Below are 26,099 nucleotides of genomic sequence, written 5' to 3' on the forward strand. Positions count from 1 at the left end.
CAACAGTACTTCTGTTTTTGCGGAAACCACATTGAACATCTGTAATTAATTTATTGGTTTCTAAGTACCAAACGAGTCGATTATTAATCATCCGTTCCATGGGTTTGCAAACGCAGCTGGTAAGCGAAATAAGTCGATAATTCGAAGGATCGGTATGATCACGTCCAGGTTTAGGGATAGGGATAATTATAGCATCACGCCATGAAGAAGGAAACTCTCCAGAAGTCCAAATATCGTCAAAAATAGTCAAAAGGGTCTCTAAACCTGATTCCGGTAAATGCTTCAGAAGTATGGACAAACGAAGTGTGACCAAGGTCTAGATAATTCTTTTAGTTAACACGAAAACATAAGTTTTGATCATAGTTGTTACGTTGATTGTCGTCTGTGGTTTTGAGCGGACTTAACAGTTGGTTCATATTAACCTCAGAGATTATCTGCAGATGTGAGTGAGTGAGTGAGTTTAATTTTACGCCACAGTCGGCAACATTCCAGCTATATGACGGCGGTCTGTAAATAATCGAGTCTGGACCAGACAATACAGTGAACAACAGCATGAGCATCGACCTGCGCAATTGGGAACCGATGGCATGTGTCAACCAAGCAAGCAAGCCACCCAATCCCGTTAGTCGCTTCTTACGACAGGCATTGGGTTACTGAAGGCCAATTCTAACCCGGACCTTCACAGGTATGTTTGTACATAAAGAATGATAAGACTTTATTCCCTTTTGTAAGCTTTTATTTCCACAAGACGGAAAGAAAGGAGAATAAGAACTTTTAATACATTCGATTCCAATAATAATGTATTGTATAGCAACACTCAGTCTCCCATTCACAATTTATACCCTTTTGGGGAATCGAACCTGGGTCTTTGGCATGACGAGTGAACGCTTTGCTTACTACGAACAGACAAACACGAGCGTCTGCCAAGGTATTGGTGCAAATTGAAAGATGGCATTTATCTCTGTGGTGGACTCTATATCTATCCACACGAAAGCCAAAGTCTCGAAACAGGCTTTGCTGACAACAGCAGTGAAGTGGGGTGACACTCACTAGTGACATAATCCTTTTTCAGATTCTTAACGTAGAACCATTAATACTTGACATAAAGCTCCATTCTCAGTAAGGAAACGGACTATATATCTATGTGGACTAAAGCTGTCCATGCGCAACGGGACTTTTCATAGGTCAGTTGTGAAGGAAATGGAATTGTCTTCCATTTACATGCGGGTATGAATAAATACGTCCGGGTATGATTATTCTTATTTTCCGATTTAACCTGGTATGAAACCGTAGGCATTTAACAAGTTTCGTGGACAAACTGTCATAAAATTGTCGGAAAATGACGAGAGTGTTTTTTGTGGAATACAGGAAACAAAATTCAACATAGGACAGGGGACATCAGACAGTGAATGATAGTTTACGTTACATTGTGTCCCTAGTGGAATGTGTATGAATACACCTTAGGGGATTTGAGTGAGTGAGTTAATACTTAACGCCACATCGGCAATATCTCAGCCACGTCATGACGAAAACAATTTATACAATAAAAAGTGAAAACATTTGGAGGATTAAAACCTGTCGACGATGGACAGTAAAATACTAGAGAATCACAGATGTGAATATGAAACTATCGAGCAAAGTTACAAAATTCAAATTATAAAAGACAATACAGGATAACACACGGGCTATAGATCGCCAACAACTGAAGGTAGATGACCATACTAGGAACCATGGGGACTTACATTTCTTTTGCTACCTACATAGACCCTATCTGGATATACACCATTTACACCGCTGGCGATTGTAGGAAAAGTATTAGGGCATTCGAAAGTCACGAGGATACTCTGTTGGTAACACTTTCTGCCAGAGTTTCCTTCCGGACAAGTTGTATCCTCCGGTTTTCCACCTAGGAATCTTGCATATGTCACACGTGTTGCTCTCAAAGATGAAGTGGGTACATACTGACGACTCTCTGCAGGCAATAGCGCAATAGAAGCCTGATTTAGCAGGGAAAGACTCTATGATCTGCAGAAAGATTGCCTGTGGAGAGTATCGGAATTGGTCGTATATCTTTTCCGCTGAAATACAAGTTTTTTTGATAATCAGTGAGTGAATGTTATCGAACAATTTTCAAGAAAGCAAAGACATCGTTATCGCCCACGATAATGCAGATTGGTAAGTCACCAACCAAGTAATAAGTCACGTTATAGCGTCAAATAGTACTCGTGGATTTCTCTCAGAGATTTCATGCAACCCCATGTTTGTAAGAAAATGTAATAAGTGAGTGAATGTTATTGAACAAAGTTCACGAAAGCAAGGACATTGTTATTGCCTACGATAATGTAGATTGGTAAGTCACTTAATAGCTTCAAAAAATACATGTGGATTTCTCTCAAGAGATTTCATGCACCCCCTTATTTGTAAGGAAAAACAATTGAAGACTAACATCACAGTGAGGTCGTCTATAAAAGACAGAGTTTATGTGATCCGAGAGTTATAACAACTATATATTGGTCTGTGTTCTAGAGGTCAAGAGCGTTTGTGTCATTGGCGCCACTTTGTTAGTGAGGTACATCTACCAGGTGTGCTTTCCCCGTAAGCTGAGATAATATACCCAGGAAATGGAAATAAAAGTTACTGTGACATGAAGCTTGTTTTATTAGCAATCTTGCGAATGACATTTACGATCTGGACCAGAAAAAGAGTGTGTTGAAATGGTCGAAGAAACGCAACCAAGCAGTTATTGTTTGAACTTTACGAACTTTGCAAGAAGCATGACATCTTCGAGAACAATGGTCAGCAATGTCCATTGCAAAAGACAACCTTACTCTCATCATTACCACTCAGTACAGCTTTACGAATTTCAGAATTAAACACAAACACCTCTATTAATCGTCCTAGGACATCCTAAATAGAATAACTGTAGAATATTATAATTGCCTGATACTTATGCCACAACTTAAAAACTACCATTTTCAAAATTGTGATGAATTTGAGTGTGGATGAGATCACTATCTATCAATCAAGTAAAGAAATTGATAGAGATTATAGATTACTCAACAATAATAAAATACAATTTTTATGCCGTTACCATCACAAGAAATTGTTTGTAAAGCGTACATGGAAAAAGAAATACATATTTAAATATTAAGTCTAGTCAATCGTCGGGGGAGTGGCGTCTTATCGTGTTAAGAGTTCGTGTCGCGATACATGGACCCAATATGGATCATCAGATGGAACAGGAACCATCTTGTTATTGACAGCACGTTAGTGGCCATGTTCAATACATCGCTGGCTGCATCTGAAGTACCAAGCACATTCAAAATGGCTCTTATTCGTCCACTTATCAAGAAAACATCACTTGATCCAAATGACATTAGAAATTATAGGCCGGTGTCTAACCTACCATTTCTATCAAAGGTACTTGAGAAGATTGTAGCAATCCAAATCAAAGAACATCTGGAAAAAAACAACCTGATGGAAGAGTTCCAGTCTGCCTATAGAGAACACCACAGTACAGAAACAGCACTCCTTCGTGTGCAAAATGACATCCTTTCTCATCTCGACAATCAGAGAGTAGTACTTCTTGTTCTACTAGACCTGTCAGCAGCCTTCGATACAATAGACCACAGTATCCTTCTGTCTCGACTTGAGAAGACTGTTGGTATCACCGGACCAGCATTGATGTGGTTTGAGTCATATCTAAAAAACAGAACTCAGTCAGTGAAAGTGGGTGAAGCCGTGTCAGAAGAAAGGTGGTTATCATATGGCGTTCCACAGGGTTCAGTCCTCGGACCACTCTTGTTTACCATCTATATGTTGCCACTAGGTGATGTTTTCCGGAACCACTGCATTGACTTCCAGTGCTTTGCAGATGACACCCAGAGCTGTATCGCCTCTAGGATTGTATCACTTCAGGACAAGATAACAAAGCTGGAAAGCTGCATCAGTGACATCAGAACTTGGATGAGAATTAACTTTCTCAAACTAAATGACAACAAAACGGAAGTATTCATTGCTGGGCCAAAGCACTTACAGGAACGTATGACAGAATTCTCAGTCAATATTGGACCTGTGAATGTGCCTGCCTCTTCCCAAGTGAAGAATCTAGGAGTTGTTTTTGACTCCCATATGACCATGAACAAGCAGGTCACCCAAATGTGCCAGTCTTCTCACTATCATCTTCATCAGATTGGTAAACTAAGACGATATCTTTCAGATGAAACCGCCAAAACTCTCACTCAAGCAACAGTCATATCTCGCATTGACTATGCCAATTCACTTTTGTTTGGGATAACAGCTTCCCTGGTTCATCGACTCCAGGTTATACAAAACACAGCCGCCAGGATAATAACTCGTTGTCCTCGAAGAGACCACATCACCCCCAGGTTAAGAGAACTGCATTGGCTACCCGTTGCCAGACGCATAAAATTCAAGTTGCTCACCATTATCTACAAGTGCCTGAAGACCAACACTGCTCCATCTTACTTGTCATCTCTTCTTAACAACCATAGACCAACAAGAACCCTTAGATCACAAGATAAAGATCTGCTTATCACCAGACCATCCAGGACCAAATACGGGGACCGCTGCTTTGAATGTGCAGCTCCCATGCTATGGAACAACCTCCCTATGTCGCTAAAATCCGCCCCAAGTCTACAAACTTTTCGAAAACATTTAAAGACACATCTATTTGAAATGAAATAGACTGAACTGCACAAGCGCCTGTGAGCAGCCTAGCTGGAACTCGGCGCTATAGAAGTAGATTATTATTATTATTATTATTATTATTATTGCGGTGCGGTGCGGTGCGGTGCGTTGCGGTGCGGTGCGGTGCGGTGCGGCCATCGTATAACATGCAACATGGACCACCGCGCCCAAGGGTATGCATTAAGTGGGGATATAGACTATCGTGTCAGGATTGAAATGGACCGTCTTGACAGAAAGGACGTCTAGTAATTAGTCAGGGAGAATATGAATTAACATTATGCCAGGGATGAAATTAGGCGTCGTGTCAAGGGGAACATGGACTACCTTGTCGGGGAGGACATGGACCATCGCGCCAGAGTTCAGGTTAGTTACTGAAGACATGCATCAATGCATCTACTGTCAACAGTTCTAAGAATAGAACATTGAGAATAACTTACGGACACAGTGAGGCACATTGTCCCTAAAATACAAAACCATCTCCCCCTTGATGTTACAGGCTATCCATGGAGGGTTGCCCATATTCATATAGCCTGGTTCGCATTTGAAAGATATCGTGTCCATCCAGTGGGGCGTCTGACGGGAGGCCACGGCGTGAGGGAAGAGAAGATTCGGATCGCCGCAGGTTATATCTGTAAATGTTACCAGAATTCGGTTAACGAAACGTAATTGCGCTGTGTGGTGGTGGAATTGAGTTTAACGTTGTGCTTGAGAATATTTCGCTCATATGACGACGTGCATGCGTATGTATGTGTATGTGCGGCTGCTTGAACTAGCCCAGACTGAAGCTGGTTTTATTGTGCTAGCCCACTGAGATACCATGCCGCAGTGAAGCATGAATACCCCACTCAGACACATTATACTGACTCCGAGTCGACCAGTCCTTGTTGTACCCATTAATGCCGAGCGCCAGCCAGGGACCAACAAGTACCATATTTTAACGTCTTTTGGGATGACCCGGTCGGGGATCGAACCCGCGACCTTCTGCACTCCAGGCGGATGCTCTAACCACTACACCACGGAGGCGGTCAATTGCGCTGTGTTAAATATTTAGGCGTGTGTGCTTAGATGTGTGGTGGTTGTGGTTGGCAAGGGGATGTGGATGTGACCGTTGGTGTGTGAGTGTGGATGTGAGTTTGGATTTAAGTGCGGTATTAGTATGCTTGTGTGTGTGAATGTGTATATGGTTGTGTGTATGGTGTTAGAATGATTGTGGTTGTAGACGTGTGCGTAGATATGTGGTGGTTGTGGTTGGCAAGAGGATGTGGATGTGACCGTTGGTTTGTGTGACTGTGGATGTGAGTTTGGGTGTAAGTGCGATGTAAGTATGGTTGTGGGTGGGGATGTGAAAATGGATGTGGGAGTCTATATGGTGTTAGTAGGATTGTGGGGTGGGTGTTGGAGCAGAAATTGGGTCAGCAAGTCATTTTCGGTCTGGAATGAGTATAAAATGTGGGCGTGAATATGGGTGTAGGGATGGATAATACTTGGTTGTCGGTTTGGATGTAACTATGGATGTGAGTATGGATGAGACATAGGAATTGGTGATGGTTTGAGTAACCATGTGGGATTGGGGCTTGGTTTGGCTGTTGGTGTGGGTATGAGATTGGGTATGAGTGTGGATTTGAGTATGTGTGTGGGACAGTGTGTTGCTATGGGTTGGCATTGATTGGAGTTTATGTTTGATTCTCGAAAAATGCTGAGACAGTGTCCTCCTTTGTACAATAAAACAAAATGAAAATGTTCTGGACATAAACACGTCAATAAACGAATATGGGCATGCCTCGCTATGCAGACTTATTGGGGATGCAATGTGGTAAAAATATGTATAAGAAAAACTCAAAGCATGATTGTTTTTGTCTGTCTGTTTTGTAAGCGAACCCGAAGGCTACTCACTGGCTCTGAGGGAGCAGGTGTATGGGCAGACAATTTCTCGGATGTTGGCCTCCTTTTCACATCGTCCTCTCCTGGCATACACACCGCACTGGCAGTCAGACTCTCCGGATTCTCCTTCAACAAGTATTGGTTTGCAGACTAAACATAGTATATGGTGATTACATTGTGTTATTGTATCCAGTTCTCTCTAGGAGAGGTCCTATTTGCCGTCACTGCTGTGGGAAAGGACCATGAGCTGATGATGAGCCTAACTAGCTGGACTTGGCGAAAATCTTCCGGATCCTCTTTGCTGCTTGTATGCATTATGATAGAAATAATAGTGACAAAGCTATTTCCAATATACATCCCAGCGCCACCAAACTTAATACAAACGTTAGATGATAGTTTTGCTATTTACTGACTGAATTATTAGTTTATGGAAATATTACTTTTTTTTGTGTGTTTTCCGTGACGCATTATTGAAGTGTCTCATGTTGCACACAATGAAGTGGACGTAGATGAAGATAACCATCAAACACATTTTGTACAAAGTCGTATTTCCATAGAAACAGCCAAACATAAAATTCTAATAAACTTTAGAATAGGAAAAGACACATCTGCTGGTTATGATTAACTTATGTGGTAAGTTTGGAGAGCCAAGCATGCATAGTTTCGGTGATATGATCCGGTCAAATTTTGCAGACGGACGGAAGGACAGAATGAACACCGTATGGTGATTTATAATGATGATTAAATACATATTTACATTCTGTCACAGGAACGTATCCAGTTCTTGATGTTTAGTCCACGACGATCTCTGTGGAAGAAGTGACCATTTCCCGTGCTAAGACCTAATCTGATGTTTCTCCATTATCAAGATGGAATTTTAGAAAGGCTAACTGTCTTGACCTGAACTTTTTAGTAATGTTCCAGATGTTATAAAAAAACAAACCCTTTCTGATGAACTGAATATCATAGCTGACAAGCGTATGCCAAAGTCTTCTGCAATTCCACATATTCGAAAAACATGGTTTAACGATAATTGCAAATAAGCTGGAAAGGAACAGAAAAGGGCTGAGCATCATTTCGGTCGACACCCTATGGTGCATAATTTAAACGAATTTAAGATTTGAAATGCTAAGGCACGGCATACTTTCAAACAAAGTAAATGCCAACCCTTGGCAAAGTTATGTATCCAAAATGAATTCGGGTATGCCAATGTCTTAGGTCTGGAGTAAGATCCAAAAACTCAAATGTAAGGGCTCACAATCTCGCATTTACCATCTTAAAGACGGAAACAATTTATTAACTGGTGAACCCGATATTGCCAATACACTTGTCGAAACTGTGTCGAAACATTCTTCCTCAATTAATTATGTACCCAAATTCCAAAATTACCCTAGACACAGCAAGAGAGGAAAACTATTAATTTCATTTCAGATAATGGGGAAGATTGCAATGAACTACTGACCTACATACTGTTCATGAACATGATCTTGATACTGCTACATTAACTGGTAGCATACATGATCAGCTCCTGAAACACTTACCAGAGTTATGCTTAGAGACCTCTTTAGGTATATTTGATGATATTTGGACGTCGGGGAAATTTCCGTCTTTATGGGGTGATGGTATAATTGTCACAATGCCTTAACCTGTACCTGATCATACTGATCCTTCAAATTATCGACCAATTTCACTGACCAATAACCGATTAGTCGGGTACTTAGAAACCAACAATCTACTTACTGCTATACACTGTTGTTTTCCTAATACACAAGCGCCATTGATCATTTAGTGCGTTTGGAATAATTTGCTAAAAACGCTATATTTGATAAACAAATGCAGTGTCTATCTTTTTCGATCTATAAAATCATTGGACATGAAGTGAAAATATGGGATTTTGAAAGACTTGCATGACGGGCAATTTCAAGTCCGAGTTGGTTTTACCCTGTTTAATCATTATCATCAGGTTCAGCCTCAAAGGGGGTTAAAGTACCGTAAAATCATTGTCCTCCTGAGAGGGTACGTAAGTCCTAAAACTTTCAAAGTAAGATATAAATTTACCACATTTTAATCGTAATATTTTAGTTCTTTTAACTTCCGGCTAAATGTTCCTACAATCGCCAGCGGCTGAAGGGATGTTGTAAATCCAGCTAGGGTCCATGCAGGTAGCAAAGGTACTGTAAGTCCCCATGGTCCCTAGTATGGTGATCTACCTTCTGTTGTTGGCGATCTCTAGCCTGTTTTTATATTGTATTGTCCCAATAGTGCTATTAGTTTCAAACTTTCCACGCTAGTTTTAATTCTAATTGTGATATTCTAGTATGTTTTACTGTCCTTCGTCGACAGGTTTTTATATATTATGAGAAATGTTAGCCAAAATTAAAATAACAAGAATACTACGTTTAAAAATCCTGGTTAGTTTAAATTGACTTTCAAAGTTTTGGGACTTACATACCCTCTCAGGGGGACAATAATTATACGATACTTCAACCCTCCTTGAGGGTACAGCCACTAACAATCTAAGTTACTAATCAAAACTACCAGTCATAAAAACATATCTATCTACAGAACATATTTACCAAAATTCATTAATCAAATCAATTTCTTTTAAAAAAGCATGAATTAAATGAAGATGAACAGTATTAAAAAGATCCTTAACAGTTTTAACGTTGAAATATTTATCCCTTATGATGGAGAATTCAACACAGTCAAGCAGGAGATGCTTGTCTGTGACTCTCTCATACAAAACGGAGGATCTTCACCTTTTAACAAGTATGTCTGTGTTATAGGGGAGGTGGGGTAGCCTAATGGTTAAAGCGTCCATTCGTCACGCCAAAGACCCGGGTTCAATTCCCCACATGGGTAGAATGTGTGAAGCCCATTTCTGGTGTTCCCCCGCCGTGATATTGCTGGAATATTGCTAAAAGCGTCGTAAAACCAAACTCACTCACTCACTCACTGTGTTCTATTTTGCTGGTGCAAAGGGGAACGGCAAATTATTAACCGTAACACAGTAATACTACGAGTCAAAATGTGGTAGCGTAAAATTGACTTCGATTACTTTGGGAACATCTTGTAATGCCAGGCATGAATTCATATTAAAGATTATAGAAGAAATATTTTAAATTTAAGCAAACATTTTATGGAATGAAATGATGCTCTGGAAGTTTCTACTTTACTGGTGACTGGTTCTTTTCTGTAAATTGCTGTAACCTACTGTGACAGAGGGCTGGCGTATCACAAGTCCGTCCACATATCTCCCACATCGAGGAGGGCCAGAACAAACAGTTCCCTGACCTCTCTGTTGGACACGACTTTTCACTGTTCAGACAGGACACTGGAAAGGAAGAGCGGAAGTGTTCGTACATGATCCGAGCTGTATGTCACATTAGATTTTCTGGTTCTTAGTCTTGAGTGAGTGAGTTAATATTTAGCGTCACATCGGCAATATTGCAGCCATATCGTGACGAAAGCAATGTAATTTACGTCAACATTAAAATCAATAAATTTAGAACGTAAAAACCTGTCTTCGAAGGACAGTCAAAACTACAATACTAGATTATCACAGCTCTGAATTTGAAACTAGTACGCTATCATAATCATAAAAAGAGACTCGTGACAACAGTACAATATAAATATATGGGCTATAGATTAACAGCAACTGAAGGTTGATCACCATACTAGAGACCATGGGGACGTACATTACTTTTGCTGCCTTCATGGGCCCTAGCTGGATTTACGTCATTTGCAGTAGCTGGCGATTGTGGTCAAATATAGCCCGAATTAAAATGACAAATATACTACATTTAAAGCAACTGGTTAATTTAAATTGACTTTCGATGTTTCGGGACTTCCATACCCTCTCAGGAAGACAATAATTTTACAATACTTCAACCACCTTTGAGGGTACAGCCACCAACAATCTCAGTTGCTAATCTAAACTACCAATAATAACATGTTTACCTATTTACAAACTATTTATCAATATTTATCTAATAATTCTATTTCTTTTCAAAATTCAGTAATTTCATGAAAGTTAACAGTACTAAAGAGATCTTAGTCATGAACGTTCCATGACGTTCACCGATCTTTCATAAATTTACTTTCCAAAATTGCAATCAATATTCACATACATGCCGTACAGCACATATAACTTCATTAATCTCTAAAGAACATTGGGGGATATCCGCTGGATCTAGAGATGTATAATCCATTGCGTACTTTGCTATTTCATTGTGAAGTGACTGCAGTTTGTGCTTTTACCCTTTGTGTGGATCTGTACCGGGAACCGACGTAGTCGTGATACTGCCATGTTTCTCATTTCCCACAATTTGAGTGGGTGAATGAAGATTTTGAGTCACATCGACAATATTTCAGCCATATCGTGACTAAATCAAACTATAGATTTATAGTAATTAAAAGCAAATTATAAGCGCCTGCCAACGAAGGACAGTAAAACAACAAGATATAAATTTAAGACTAGCAATGATGACATCTAAAACAGTTTAACTATAGAAGACGATGCAATAAAAAAACACCATTGAGATCGCCAAGAACTGAACGTAGATCACCATACTACAGTCTGCTTGACTAGAAAGTCTCCCAGTGAACTGCTAACTATATCAGTTTAGAAAGGTAGTTGATGAATATTACGAGGCAAAATGTTCATGAATAACCTATACTCAAACACCTTTTCATCTATACTTGACAAAATAAGTTAGGGACATTGGTATATTTATGATTTAATATTTTTCAGTGTGTTAATGAATAAAAAGATCATTATTCATGATTTCAAAATTTACATATATATTTTTGTCCAGTATATTAGAAATTGTCATGCATCACAGAAAAGTTGTTTAACAAACATGATTGTTGACGGTTGGCGCGGAGGGGCGCACGACAGCAACGGGAATAGACAGGTGCGGAGGGGGGCGTCTCAAAATCTAATCTGAATGATCTGTGACTGATCAGTGGCAGCACAGTCACAGTTAGTTTGACGGAACTTCAGTCCGCAGCTTCAACAGCCAGGAATTTGGGCAAGAAAGCCCAACTACCAGAAAGCACCAGACTGAGGTACTTCTTCATCATCAGAAGAAGACAGATGTCTCCTTTTATTTCCTTTAACTGAATGAGAGTTGTAAGCCATGGTATAGTGATGTGTTTCATCAACCCTGCTCACCATCTGCTATCGAGTGTCAACATGGAAAATGTTGCAGTGGAAACCATCTTGCAACACCAGGGCTACATGGGTTTGTCGCCTCTTACGTGAGTTTTTGCATTATTTAATTCGTCACATCGTTACGTGTACAATATTTCGACATTTACGTGTATAGTAAGATAAGAGTGAGTGAGTGAGTGAGTGAGTTATCGTGGCACGAGAACACTTGACATTAAAATAGAATAAATAGAGAAATTATAAAACCTGCCGAAGAAGGACAGTAAAACAACTAGAATATTACAATTACAACTAAAACTAGTATGGAGAGTTAAAACTGATAGCACTATTTGGACAATACAATATAAAAACAAGCTATAGATCGCCAACACCAGAAGGTAGATCACCAAAATAGGGACCATGGGGACTTACAGTACCTTGGCTACCTGCATGGACCCTAGTTGGATTTACACCATCCCTTCAGCTGCTGGCGATTGTAAGAAATGTTAGCTACAATTAAAAAGACAAGAATGCTACGTCTAAAAATCCTGGCAAGTTTAAATTGACTTTGAAAGTTTTGGGACTTATGTACCCTCTCAGGAGGACAATAATTTTACGTTACGTCAACCCCTTTGAGGGTACAGCCACAAACAATCTCAGTTACTAATATAAACTACCAACAATAAAATATTTCGCTATTTACAGATCAGTCAACAAATCTAATTCTTTTAAAAATTCAACTATTAAATGATAATTAACATTATAAAAAAGATCCTTCAATGTTTTGACATTAAAATACTTATCCCTTGTGATGGAATATTCAATGCAGTCAAGCAAGACATGCTTGACTGTGATCCTTTGATCACAAGGGATGCAAAACGGCGGATCTTCGCCTTTCAATAAATATTCATGAGTATATCTGGTATGGCCAATGCGACATCGTCGCATAATGACCTCTTCAAATCTGGACTGACAACCCAAGTAGGTGTAACCAATGTAGGGTTTTATTGCATGTAATTTATTGATACCTACTTGGGTGTCCCACTTCTTTTGCATTAGATCGCGGATGTATGTTCTAATGCTGGCTTTGTAATCAGAGTATGGAATTAGAAGTGGTGTCACAGATTTGTTGAGTGCTGCCCTGGCAGCAAGATCGGCCATTGTATTCCCAGTAATGCCAACGTGGCTGGGTAACCAACAAAAGACGATGTCGCATTGGCCAGTAGCAAGTTCATTGTACAATTCAATAATTTCTATTAAAAGTGGACGTTTGCAAGAAAGATTTTTAATAGCCTGAAGACACGAAAGAGAATCTGAACAGATGATATATTGTTTATATTTACGGTGGTTATTAATATATTTAAGAGCTGTTAAGATGGCGTTTGCTTCTGCTGTAAATATAGAGCTGTTATCCGGTATTCTAGAAGATATTGTTCTGGATCCAATGACAGTGGCACATGCCACTGCGCCACCGTCCTTGGACCCATCTGTAAATAAGGATTTATATGTATTATATTTATTTCTTAATTGACTAAATTCCTGTTTATACTGTAATTCATTTGTTTCTGATTTTTTAAATGTAGTTAATGTTAGGTCAACTTGTGGCCTAACCAGTTGCCAAGGCGGAGAAGAAATAAGACGGGAAGGAGCTATATGTTCTAGCTCAATCCAGACAGCAGAAAGGAAAGGTTTCACTCATATACCAAGAGGCGGAACAAGAGAAGGCTTTTTGTTATACAGATCTTCATATAGTGGATTAAAGACACAGTTATATGCAGGGTTTGACTCATTGGAATAACGTTTTGTAATATACTGTAATGTTAATTTTATACGGCGTTGTGTAAGAGATGGCTCATCAGCCTCGACGTAGAGGCTGTCAACAGGTGAATTTCTAAAGGAACCAAGACATAGTCTTAGACCTTGATGGTGGACAGAATCTAAAAGTTTTAGAATACTGTGGCAAGCTCCACCATACACGATGGAGCCATAATCAAGTTTGGAACGTACCAATGATCGATATAATTGTAGGAGGGTAGCTTGATCCCCTCCCCACTTAGAATTGGAAACGAATCTCAATAAATCGAGTGCCTTCATGCATTTAGTTTTTAGAGATTTGATATGCGGAAGAAAAGTTAGATGTGAATCAAAAAATTAAACCCAAGAACTTGGCCTCCTTTACAACTTTGATGGGAGTGCCATTGAGGAACAGTTCCGGGTCTTTATGCAGTTTATATTTTCTACAAAAATGTATACAATTAGTTTTGGATTTAGAGAATTTAAATCCGTTTTCAAGACACCATTTATCTATTTTGTTTAAACACAACTGCAGTTGCCGTTCAATTGTATGCATATTTTTTCCACGACAAGAAATATTAAAATCATCCACAAATAATGATCCATCAATTGAATCATTTAAAACCTTGGATAAACTGTTGATCTTGATACTAAATAAAGTGACAGACAAAATACTGCCTTGTGGAACACCCTGGTCCTGATTGTAATGATCAGACATGGTTGAACCCACTCGGACTTGAAACTCCCTATCATTTAAAAAGTTGGCTATAAATTGAGGCAAACGGCCTCGTATTCCAAAATCATGTAAATCTCTTAAAATGCCATATTTCCACGTTGTGTCATATGCCTTCTCAAGATAAAAAAAGATAGACACAGCGTGTTGTTTATTAATTAGAGCGTTTTTAACAAATGATTCCAAACGCACTAAGTGATCGACAGTACTTCTGTTTTTACGGAAACCACATTGTATATCTGTTATAAGGTTATTTGTTTCCAAGTACCAAACAAGTCGATTATTTATCATTCGTTCCATGGTTTTGCAAACACAGCTAGTTAGTGAAATTGGTCGATAATTGGACGGATCCGTATGATCACGTCCAGGTTTAGGCATTGGTACTACTATAGCGTCACGCCATGAGTGAGGAAATTTACCTGACGTCCAAATATCATCAAAAATATTTAAAAGAGTCTCTAGGCAGGATTTTGGTAAGTGCTTCAGGAGTTGATAATGTTTGTTATCAGCCCCTGTAGCAGTATCGTGAGCTTGGTCAAGAGCAGTATGGAGCTCATGAATAGAAAATAGTTCATTATAATCTTCCCCATTATCGGAATTGAAATGAATCGGTTTCTTTTCTTGTTGTTTTTGATATTGTTGGAATTTAGGCACATAATTAGAAGAGGAAGAATGTTTAGCAAGAGTTTCACCTAGATTATTCGCAATATCTGATTTATCAGTAAGTAATTGCTCTCCATGTTTAAGATGATGGACGCTAGATTTAGTACCTTTACCTTTAATTTTCTGTACCATGTTCCATACTTTGGACATGGGCGTTCGAGAATTTATTTTGGATACATAATTTTGCCAAGATTGGCGTTTATTCTGTTTAAAAGTACGCCGTGCTTTAGCATTTAAAATTTAAAATTTATTTAAATTATGCACCATAGGATGGCGACGGAAATAATGTTCTGCTTTTTTCCTTGCCTTCCTAGCTTGTTTGCATTCATCGTTGAACCAGGGTTTTCGAATATGTGGAATTGCAGAGGATTTGGGCATACACTCATCAGCTACACTCATCAGCTGGTCAGTGCATCAGAAAAACATTCGACAGGATCAGGAACGTCAATAAAAAGTTCAGATTTAAGTTTTTTAAAAACCCAGTCAGCCTTTTTAAAATCCCGCCTTGATGATGGAGGAGCATCAGATGGAGTAACGGGAGTTAGTATAGTAGGGAAATGGTCACTTCCACAGAGGTCATCATGGACTGACCATTCGAATTCATTCAGTAGTTCTGAAATGGGGATTGACAAGTCGAGAGCAGAAAATGTTCCAGTTCCAGGGTGTAGATAAGTGCTGGAACCATCATTATATATGCACAGATCATTATCTGAGCAGAACTCTTCCAATAGTTTACCCTTAGCATTAGTAGTTGTACTACCCCAGAGAGGGTTGTGGCCATTTAAATCCCCCATAATGATACAGGGTTTTGGTAACTGATCGTATAAAGTTTGAAGATCAGTCTTCTGAAAGGTTGAAGATGGTGAGATATAAATAGAACATAATGTAAATGCAACGTGCAATGTAAGTCGCACTGCAACTGCTTGGAGATTTGTAGTAAATGTAATAGGGCTATGGATAACATTATGGTTAACTAGGATTGAAAATCCTCCAGTGGCTCTATCACCCGGGGGCGAAAAACAATGATATGCCTTAAAATGACGCAGGTCAAAAGTATCTGTCTGTTTTAAATACGTTCCCTGCAGACAGAGGGCTGATGGTATTAAATCCTGGACTAAAAGCTGCAATTCGTTGAAATTAGTCCGTATTCCTCTGCAATTCCACTGAACGATAGTTAGGCACCCGTGAAGGGCCACCTCCTCGTGGTGGGTGCTGGGTAACGCTAAGAGCCCTTCAACCCCCCCGTTGTGGACCCGGGGGCATATTTGGTCCACCAACCCGTTTGCCGTGGGTTGCGCCCCTGTGTCGGTGGAGGACGGGAGGCTGGTGGTTGAGGGCACTGGTTCCAGGAACAGTGTTCCTTTGCCCAACACACCACTTCGCCCCTTACTTCACCTAGACGGGTGGTTGAACTGGCCCGGTTCAATCAATCGGCTGGTCATGCCAAGCCCTGAGTATTATTGTATTTCCCAAAATACTTCAACTTTTTTAACTTGTTTTGATAAAAGTCTTGGCCTAATTATCTATCACTCGAATTGCAAGTGCATCTTCATCAATTTTGTAATTTGCCTAGAGTCATATACCGAGAAGGCGGTGGCTCATGGGCCAATCTGGTAGATTAATTAATTCTTTAATTCTTCTGCTGGAGTATATCATCCGGGTATCCCTGGTGCTGCAAGTCGGAGATCCACTTGTTATTAGCATTGTCTTTATGATACTCCATGGTGGGTGGGGAGCTCGGATGATGAACCTTATTACCAACAAACATGGACTACCAAACCCCTAACAAAAAAACCAAACGTCCTCTGGATAATGAAGACGAGCAACGGCCTTTAACGCCTGTAGAACATTGGCCACGGTTTCTAGTGATTGAGACAGTTGACAAAACACCTCTCAAGCTGAACCCTTTGCAATATCTAAGGGAGTTCAAGGCATAGCTGGCGAGGTAAAAAACATCAGACGATTGCGATCAGGTTCTTTGCTAATAGAATGCAACAGGAAGCAACAATCCAACAACCTCATGTCAATAGTTTCGTTTGTCGGTGTTCCTGTTTCAGTTACAGCTCATAGAACACTCAATACCAGTAAAGGCATTGTTCGTGACAGGGATCAGTTGTTTACTGATATGACTGAAGCTGACATAGTGTTTGAGATGCGAGATCAAGGTGTTCTGTATGTTAAACGGTTCTCCACACGAAAGAACTCACAAACACAACCTACTAATACATACCTTTTTCATTTTCAACATCGACTGCCCCAACAACAATTAAAGCAGGTTACTGCAATATCAAAGTTGACACTTATATTCCCAACCCGCTGAGGTGTTTCAAATGCCAAAAATATGGCCATGGCGTCAATACGTGTACACGATCTGTCACATGTGCTCACTGCAGTGAGCAAACTCACACAACGGAAGACTGTGACAATGATGTTAAAAAATGTACCAATTGTTCAGGGAGTCACCCGTCATGCTCCAAAGACTGTCCTATCTGGAAACAACAGATGGAAATAAATAAAATTAAATTTTCCAGAAACATCAGTTTCTCTGATGCAAAGAAACTTGTTCTATCTCGGGAAGGCACAGAAACGTATGCGTCTATCGTTCAGATAGCCCCTGAAACAAACCCCAAAGTCAAGACATCATCTATAGCCTGCCAGACAGACTTGACATGGTTGAAATCTGAAGCACCTCAAATATACTCAAATGAACAATCAACTCAAACATCGGATTCACTTTCTGACATACAGACTCTATCACAAGACCAATCATCGTCTTTCACCCAGAATCAATCACCAGCACAAAACCCACAAAAGTCTCACAGAAATATGAAGCAAACCAAAGCAAGAACTGAATCTTCGAAAGGACATCTAAGTGATAGAATTTCAAAGGGGTCAGATAATCAGATCCAACTATTTAATAAGTTTGGATCTCTGGAAAGAATGGATGTGGCTGGAAACGTCGAGCCACGGGCGCATAGCATATCGCCCTCTAAAAAGGTACGGGGTAGATCCCCAATCATTCCACCCAAAAGATAGCTTCCCTAACGAATATTATACAGTGGAATTGCCGAGGACTGAAGACCAACTTTAACGACTTACACCTATTGGTCCAGGACTTTAGTCCATCAGCATTCTGTATGCAAGAAACATATCTAAAGCAGACAGATAATTTCAGTTTACGTCAGTTCAATGCATATCATTCTTTTTCTCCCCCGGGTGATAGGGCTACGGGAGGATCTTCCATCCTCGTACGGCATAATGTACTCCAAAGCCCTGTTTTGCTTAAAACTAATCTTCAAGCCGTTGCAGTACGCATTACTCTGCACGTTGCTTTTACTCTCTGCTCGCTGTATATTCCGCCATCTTCAGCTCTTCAACAGGCTGATATTCAAACACTTTACAATCAACTTCCGAAACCCTGTATTATTATGGGTGACTTTAATGGCCACAACCCACTCTGGGCGGTACAACTCTGAACGCTAAAGGTAAAATACTGGAGGAGTTTATTTCAAACAATGATTTATGCATATATAATGATTGTTCAAACACATATTTACACCCTGGCACAGGAACGTATTCAGCTCTTGATTTGTCAATTACTGATTCTAACCTATTAAATGAGTTTGAATGGTCAGTCCACGACGACCTCTGTGGTAGTGACCATTTTCCCAAAATACTAAAACCTGTAAACCCATCTGATGTTCCTCCATCATCAAGATGGAATTTTAAAAAGGCTAACTGGCCTTTATATGAAACTCTCTGTTCTGCCAAACTTAAACCTGAACTTTTTATAGATGTTCCTGATCCTATAAAAGACTTTTCTTATGACCTGAATATCATAGCTGACTATTGTATACCAAAGTCCTCTGTGGTTCCACATATTCGGAAACCCTGGTTCAACGATGAATGCAAACAAGCTAGGAAGGCGCGGAAAAAAGCTGAACATTATTTCCGTCGCCATCCTATGGTGCACAATTTAAATAAATTTAAAATTTTACATGCTACATCAATTACTTACCGATAAATCAGATATTGCAAATAAACTGGGTGAAACTCTCGCTAAACACTCTTCCTCTTCTAATTATGTGCCTAAATTCCAGCAATATCAAAAACAAGAAGAAAAGAAAAGTATTAATTTCCATTCAGATAATGGGGAAGATTATAATGAAACATTTTCTATTCATGAACTCCATACTGCTCTTGATCAAGCTCACGATACTGCTACAGGAGCTGATAACATACATTATCAACTCCTGAAGCACTTACCAGAATCATGTTTAGAAACGCTATTACATATTTTTGATGATATTTGGACGTCAGGGGAATTTCCTTCCTCATGGCGTGACGCTATAGTTGTACCAGTACCTAAACCTGGACGTGATCATACAGATCCGTCAAATTACCGACCTATTTCACTAACAAGCTGTGTTTGCAAAACCATGGAACGCATGATTAATAATCGACTTGTTTGGTACTTGGAAACTAATAACCTTATAACAGATATACAATGTGGTTTCCGCAAAAACAGAAGTACTGTCGATCACCTAGTGCGTTTGGAATCATTTGTTAAAAACGCACTCATTAATAAACAACACGCTGTGTCTATCTTTTTTTATCTTGAAAAGGCCTATGACACTACGTGGAAATATGGCATTTTAAGAGATTTACATGGCTTCGGATTGCGAGGACGTTTGCCTCAATTTATAGCGAACTTTTTAAAGGACAGACAATTTCAAGTCCGAGTGGGTTCTACCCTGTCTGATCATTACAATCAGGATCAGGGTGTCCCACAAGGCAGTATTTTGTCTGTGACTTTATGTAGTATCAAGATCAACAGCTTATCCAAGGTTTTAAATGATTCAATCGATGGATCACTTTTTGTGGATGATTTTAATATTTCTTGTCGTGGTAAAAATATGCATACTATTGAACGACAACTGCAGTTGTGTTTAAACAAAATACATAAATGGTGTCTGGAAAACGGCTTTAAATTTTCTAAATCCAAAACCAATTGCATACATTTCTGCCGTAAATACAAACCGCATGAAGACCCTGAACTATCTCTGACTGGCACTCCCATCAAAGTTGTTAAGGAGGCCAAGTTCTTGGGTTTAATTTTTGACTCTCATTTAACATTTCTGCCGCATATTAAATCCCTCAAAACTAACTGCCTGAAGGCACTTGACTTGTTGAAAGTTGTTTCAAATTCTAAGTGGGGAGGGGATCAAGCCACTCTCCTACACCTATATCGATCATTGGTCCGCTCGAAACTTGATTATGGCTCCATCGTACATGGTGGAGCCTGCAAGAGCAACTTAAAACTATTAGATTCTGTCCATCACCAAGGTCTAAGACTATGTCTTGGGTCCTTTAGAACTTCACCTGTTGACAGCCTCTACGTCGAGGCTGATTAGCCATCTCTTACACAACGCCGTATAAAATTAACTTTACAGTATATTACAAAACTTTATTCCAATGAGTCAAACCCTGCATATAATTGTATCTTTACTCCACTATATGAAGATCTGTATAACAAGAAACCTTCTCTTGTTCCGCCTCTTGGTGTAAGAGTGAAACCTTTCCTTTCTGCTGCTGGCATTGAGCTAGAACATATAGCTCCTTCCCGTTTTCTTTCTTCTCCGCCTTGGCAGTTGGTTAGGCCACAAGTTGACCTAACATTAACTACATTTAAAAAATCAGAAACAAATGAATTACAGTATAAACAAGAATTTAGTCAATTAAGAAATAAATATAATACATACAAATCCTTATTTACAGATGGGTCCAAGGATGGTGGCGCAGTGGCATGTGCCACTGTCATTGGATCCCGAACAATATCTTCTAGAATACCGGATAACAGCTCTATCTTTACAGCAGAAGCAAACGCCATCTTAACAGCTCTTAAATGTATTAATAAACACCGTAAATATAAACAATATATCATCTTTTCAGATTCTCTTTCGTGTCTTCAGGCTATTAAAAATCTTTCTTGCAAACATCCACTTTTATTAGAAATTATTGAATTGTACAATGAACTTGCTACTGGCCAATGCGACATCGTCTTTTGTTGGTTACCCAGCCACGTTGGCATTTCTGGGAACATGATGGCTGATATTGCTGCTAAGGCAGCCCTCAACAAATCTGTGACACCACTTCTTATCCCATACTCTGATTATAAAGCCAGCATTAGAACATACATCCGCGATCTAATGCAGAAGAAGTGGGACACCCAAGTAGGTATTAATAAATTACATGCAATAAAACCCTACATTGGTTACACCTACTTGGGTTGTCAGTCCAGATTTGAAGAGGTCATTATGCGACGATGTCGCATTGGCCATACCAGATATACTCATGAATATTTATTGAAAGGCGAAGATCCTCCGTTTAGTATCCCTTGTGATGAAAGGATCACAGTCAAGCGCATTGAATATTCCATCACAAGGGATATCTATTTCACATCCAAAACACTGAAGGATCTTTTTAATAATGTCAGTTCTCGTTTAATTCTTGCATTTTTAAAAAAACTAGATTTGTTGACTGATTTGTAAATAGGTATATATTTTATTATTGGTAGTTTAGATTAGCAACTGAGATTGTTAGTGGCTGTACCCTCAAAGGGGCTTGACGTAGCGTAAAATTATTGTCCTCCTGAGGGGGTACGTAAGTCCCAAAACTTTCAAAGTCAATTTAAGTGTCCCTGCTTTTTAATCGTAGAATAAGTGTGTTTTTAATTTATGGCTAGATTTCTCTTCTGTCGCCAATGGCTGAAGGGATGGTGTAAATCCAACTAGGGTCCATGCAGGTAGCAAAGGCACTGTAAGTCCCCATGGTCTCTAGTATGGTGATCTACCTTCAGTTGTTGGCGATCTATAGCCCATTTTTACATTGTATTGTCTTCTTTAATTGGAATGTTTTAGCTTTTTTCGCTAGTTTTATATTGATAGCTGTGATTATCTAGTATTTTTACTGTCCTTCGTCGGCAGGTTTTTTATAATATACATATATTTCATTCTAATATCGCATGTTCTCGTCACGATATGGCTGAAATATTGCCGATGTGACGTTAAATATTAACTCACTCACTCACTCACTGAACGATAGTATTATGATAACCTATCTTTTGGGTGGATTTATTGGGGATCGACCCCGCACTTTTTTGTTGGGCGACAAGCTGTGTGCCCTAGAACGGACGTTTTCGGACACGTCCATATCCTCAATAGATCCATATCTGTTGAAGAATTGAATTTTATTTTCTGAGCCTTTAGGGGCTCTGCCACTTAGCTTTTTCAATGAATCTGGCTTTTTACCTTTGCTTTTAGCGGTTTGTTGAGACCTTACTGTTGACTGAGTGGATGGTTCATGGTCAGAGGATGCCTCCGACTGGATTCGGGATGTACTAGGAAGTGGTTCAGCTGTCTGAGTAGATATGGCAGTTGAAATAATTTGAGGAGAATCTGTTGTAACCCATGTTAAGTTGGTCTGACAACTTGCAGATAATTTGGTGACTGTAGAGTTTGCTTCTGGCGTTCTGGCAATGGAAGCATAGCTTTGTGTTGGTTCTTTGCCTTGACCAACTTTTGGGTGAATTTAATTCTGTTGATGGCCATTTGCTCTTTCCAAATAGGACAGTCTTTAGAGAATGATGGGTGGTCCCCTGAGCAGTTAGTACCTTTTTTTGTATCACTGTCACAATCTTCTGTTGTGTGTGTCTTTCCACCGCAGTGAGCACACACAACAGACAATGTGCAAGTATTCACGCCATGACCGAACTTTTGGCACTTGAAGCACCTAAGGGGATTCGGAATGTAAGTGTCAACAGTGAGGTTACAGTAGCCTGCCTTCAGCGATTTGGGGGCAGTAGGTAAGGAAAAGGAAAACAGATAGGTGTTGGTTTTTATGGTTTCATTATTTTTACGGGTTGTAAAACGCTTAACATACAACACACCCTGATCTCTAATCTCGGAGACAATATCTAGTTCCGACATGTCAGCCAGCAACCAATCACGGTCTCTGACGATTCCTTTGCTTGTGTTAAGTGTTTTGTGGGCCGTGACAGTGACTGGAATGCCGACAAAAGTTTCAAACTGGTGCCTTTTGCCGCACTCAATCAACAGCGCACCAAAACGTAATCGTTTAATAGTCTTCACATCTCTGGCAATTCCTTGGATACCCTTTGATACAGCAAATGGGTTTAACTTCAGCGGTGTCTTATCTTCGGTCTCAAGAACAAGAAAACGTGGCCAGTAATCGATTGAATTGGGCAGTCTAAGTTCGTTGTCAATAGGATCAGTATCAAGATGACGTTTGTTTTTCTTCTGGGGAGTTTCGTAAGCCATAGCTAATAGATTATGGTTCAACATCCGAGCTCCCCACCCTCCACGGAGTATCACAAGGACAATGCTAAAAACAAGTGGGTCTCCGACTTGCAGCACCAAGGATACTCGGATGATATACTCCAGCAGAAGAGTTAGAAATAACTAATCTACCAGCTTGGCCCATGAGCCACCGCCTTCTGGGCATAAGACTCTAGGCAAAGTTAATAATAACATATTTCAAAATCACAAACGTTTTAGATGAACAATGATGCCAAGTCCGAAACTGAAACAATTCCAAATCAAATGTGTGCAATGACATATAGATATATATATAGTCCATACACAGGGCTTGGCGTGACCAGCCGATTGGTTGAACCGGGCCCATTCATCCACCCGTCTAGGTGAAGTCAGGGCCGAAGTGGTGTGTTGGGCAGAGGAACACTGGTCCTGGAACCAGTGCCCTCAACAACAAGAATCCCTTCCTCTACCGACACAGGGGCGCAACCCACGGCAAACGGGTTGGTGGACCAAATATCCCCCCGGGTCCACAACGGGGGATCGAAGGGCGCTTAGCGTGACCCAGCACCCACCACGAGGAGGTGGCCCTTCATGGGCGCCTAGTAAGATAAGACGTAAAGTCAAAGTGACATATGCAGATCTTCCAAAAAGTGAGTGAGTGAGTTGGGTTTAACGCCGCTTTAGCAATATTCCAGCAATATCACGGCGGGGGACACCAGAAATGGGCTTCACACATTGTGCCCATGTAGGGAATCGATCCCGGGTCTTCGGCGTGACGGACGTAATGCTTTAACCACTAGGCTACCCCACCGCCCCAGATCTTACAAAGAATGTTTATACTTGCCTACCTGAACAGTTTGGTAATGTAATTTCATCCCGGGTGCCGTCATGTTTACACTCTGAGTCTCCCCAGGTGTCTTGTCCATTGCATCCTTGGCAGGTGAAATACACTGACTGGTTGTACTTCAAACTTCCCCTCATCCTGTACCCTACCGGCACATCCAATGGACACTCCAACGTTGTCACATTCACTGAACAGATATGAAAATGTATGTATCGAATGTGAAACAGTCATATATAGTTGAACCAAACATGTTATCCAAAATATTAAACGTAAAGCAATGTCCTGAACTGGGTATGTAAGTGATATGCAAAGAGATGTATTGATACCAAGCCTACCGGTTTGTCTCCCTTTCCCTGAAGATGTTTCGCCTAAACGTGTTGACAACAAATACAGGTGACTCTATTAACGACTAATATTTAGACCCTTAGTTAATAAAATATAATAAAAAATACGTTACATTTCCAAAGCTAACACCCATGGTCCTTAGCATGGTGGTCTACCTTCAGTTTCCCCTTTTTGTTTTATATTGTATTGTCTTGCTTTTAATTACATGCTAATACACTAGTCGTTCTACTGTTCATCGTCAAAAGTTTTTTAAATTTCTAATTTTATTGATTTTTAATATGATAATTAATTGTTTTCGTCACAATATTGTCGATGTAATGATAACTATATATATATATATTAACACACTCACTCCAAAGCTATCATTACAGTGACCAAAATGGTTTCCGACACAATTACCTATTTGACTTAATTTCGTGATGGGGTGGTAGTGGCAAGAGATTTTGCACGTCACCTTCAAAAATAGTGTTTGATTATTCACATTGGTACAACGTGTGAAGCCCATTGCTGGAGTCCTCCACCAATACTGTCGAACTATTGCTGAAATTGGCACAAAACCGTATTCACCCACTCCTTAAGGTGTGAGACAATATCAATTCATTCATTCTAAAATCATTCAGGTTTTGGTTCCCACTGATATACAGACATCATTAATGGGATCATAAAACAAACTGTACTCATCTCTCCTTCGATTTAACATTAAGTTGTGAACTGTTCAAATCAATTAAACGATTCTATTCAGATCGGAAATGCAGGGCAGAAGACTGACTGACTGAGTTTGGTTTCACGCCGCTTTTAGCAATATTGCAGCAACATCACGGCGGGGGACACCAGAAATGGGCTTCACACATTGTGCCCATGTGGGGTTTTGAACCCGGGTCTTCGGTGTGACGAGTCAACACTTTAACCACTAGGCTACCCCACCGCCCCCAGCATGGCAGAAGAGTGAAGATAAATATATCAATGGATCAGTACAGCCAGTGATGAAAACAGATGTCTATGGAAAGTGTTAAAAGGTCCTCTCGTACTACAAAAAACACTAAGCATGACTTTCCTATCAGCAGAGTGAACAGTATTCAGAGTTTTGGTTGACCAAATCACCAATCAGATACAACGTTTGGGCAACTAGGACATGTAATCATAGGATTCTGACGTAATGAGACAATGAGTAAATGTATGAATTTTACCTGTGTTGTTGTGTGCATCGGCTTGAGTTGAGATACACTGCAGCAGAAGAACTGAGAGAACAGCGCACACAGCCGACATAGGTCCCATCATCAAAGCCTTTGAGTCATACTCTCAACCACTTTGTTTAGGCTGTTGGTGTTAATTCAATAATAATACAATTGTCACTTACGGTATTTCCTCCAATAAGCGCCCAGGGCTTTTCAACGGAGTTCCAGACCCGACGCATGTTAGAGGCCAGGCGCGTTTGCGCTTACTGGGTCTAATTACCGTAATTGTTAGTGAGCTGCGCTTATTAGAGGAAAGTTATTTACAAAACCAACAGGGATACAACATCAAGAATCGTCTTACAACTTGCAACAATATCGAATAATCCCTCAGAGACATGTCACAACTGCACACACAACTATTATAGAAACCATTATTCAGTCACAACTCACCAGGAATTCACACAAG

General features: G+C 39.9%; 1 protein-coding gene across 2 annotated transcripts; it reads right to left on the bottom strand.

The window, feature by feature from the left end:
• Positions 1–1,526: 1,526 nt before the first annotated feature.
• LOC124273427 lies at positions 1,527–25,957 on the bottom strand. Of its 2 annotated transcripts, XM_046708695.1 has the most exons (6): positions 25,646–25,954; positions 24,118–24,300; positions 9,806–9,925; positions 6,604–6,717; positions 5,148–5,339; positions 1,527–2,078 (listed from the first exon to the last, which is right to left on the bottom strand). In XM_046708695.1, the coding sequence occupies exons 1-6, from the start codon at positions 25,734–25,736 to the stop codon at positions 1,816–1,818; spliced, it is 963 nt and encodes a 320-aa protein (XP_046564651.1). In that variant the 5' UTR covers positions 25,737–25,954; the 3' UTR covers positions 1,527–1,815. The 2 variants fall into 2 exon arrangements, with proteins under 2 accessions (XP_046564651.1, XP_046564652.1); XM_046708696.1 differs by lacking the exon at positions 9,806–9,925 and having other exon boundaries at positions 25,646–25,957.
• Between the last annotated feature and the right edge of the window lie 142 nt (positions 25,958–26,099).

This window comes from Haliotis rubra, unplaced genomic scaffold (genome assembly GCF_003918875.1).
Source record: "Haliotis rubra isolate DU_JTF1 unplaced genomic scaffold, ASM391887v1 Scf180, whole genome shotgun sequence".
Lineage (NCBI taxonomy): Eukaryota > Metazoa > Mollusca > Gastropoda > Lepetellida > Haliotidae > Haliotis > Haliotis rubra.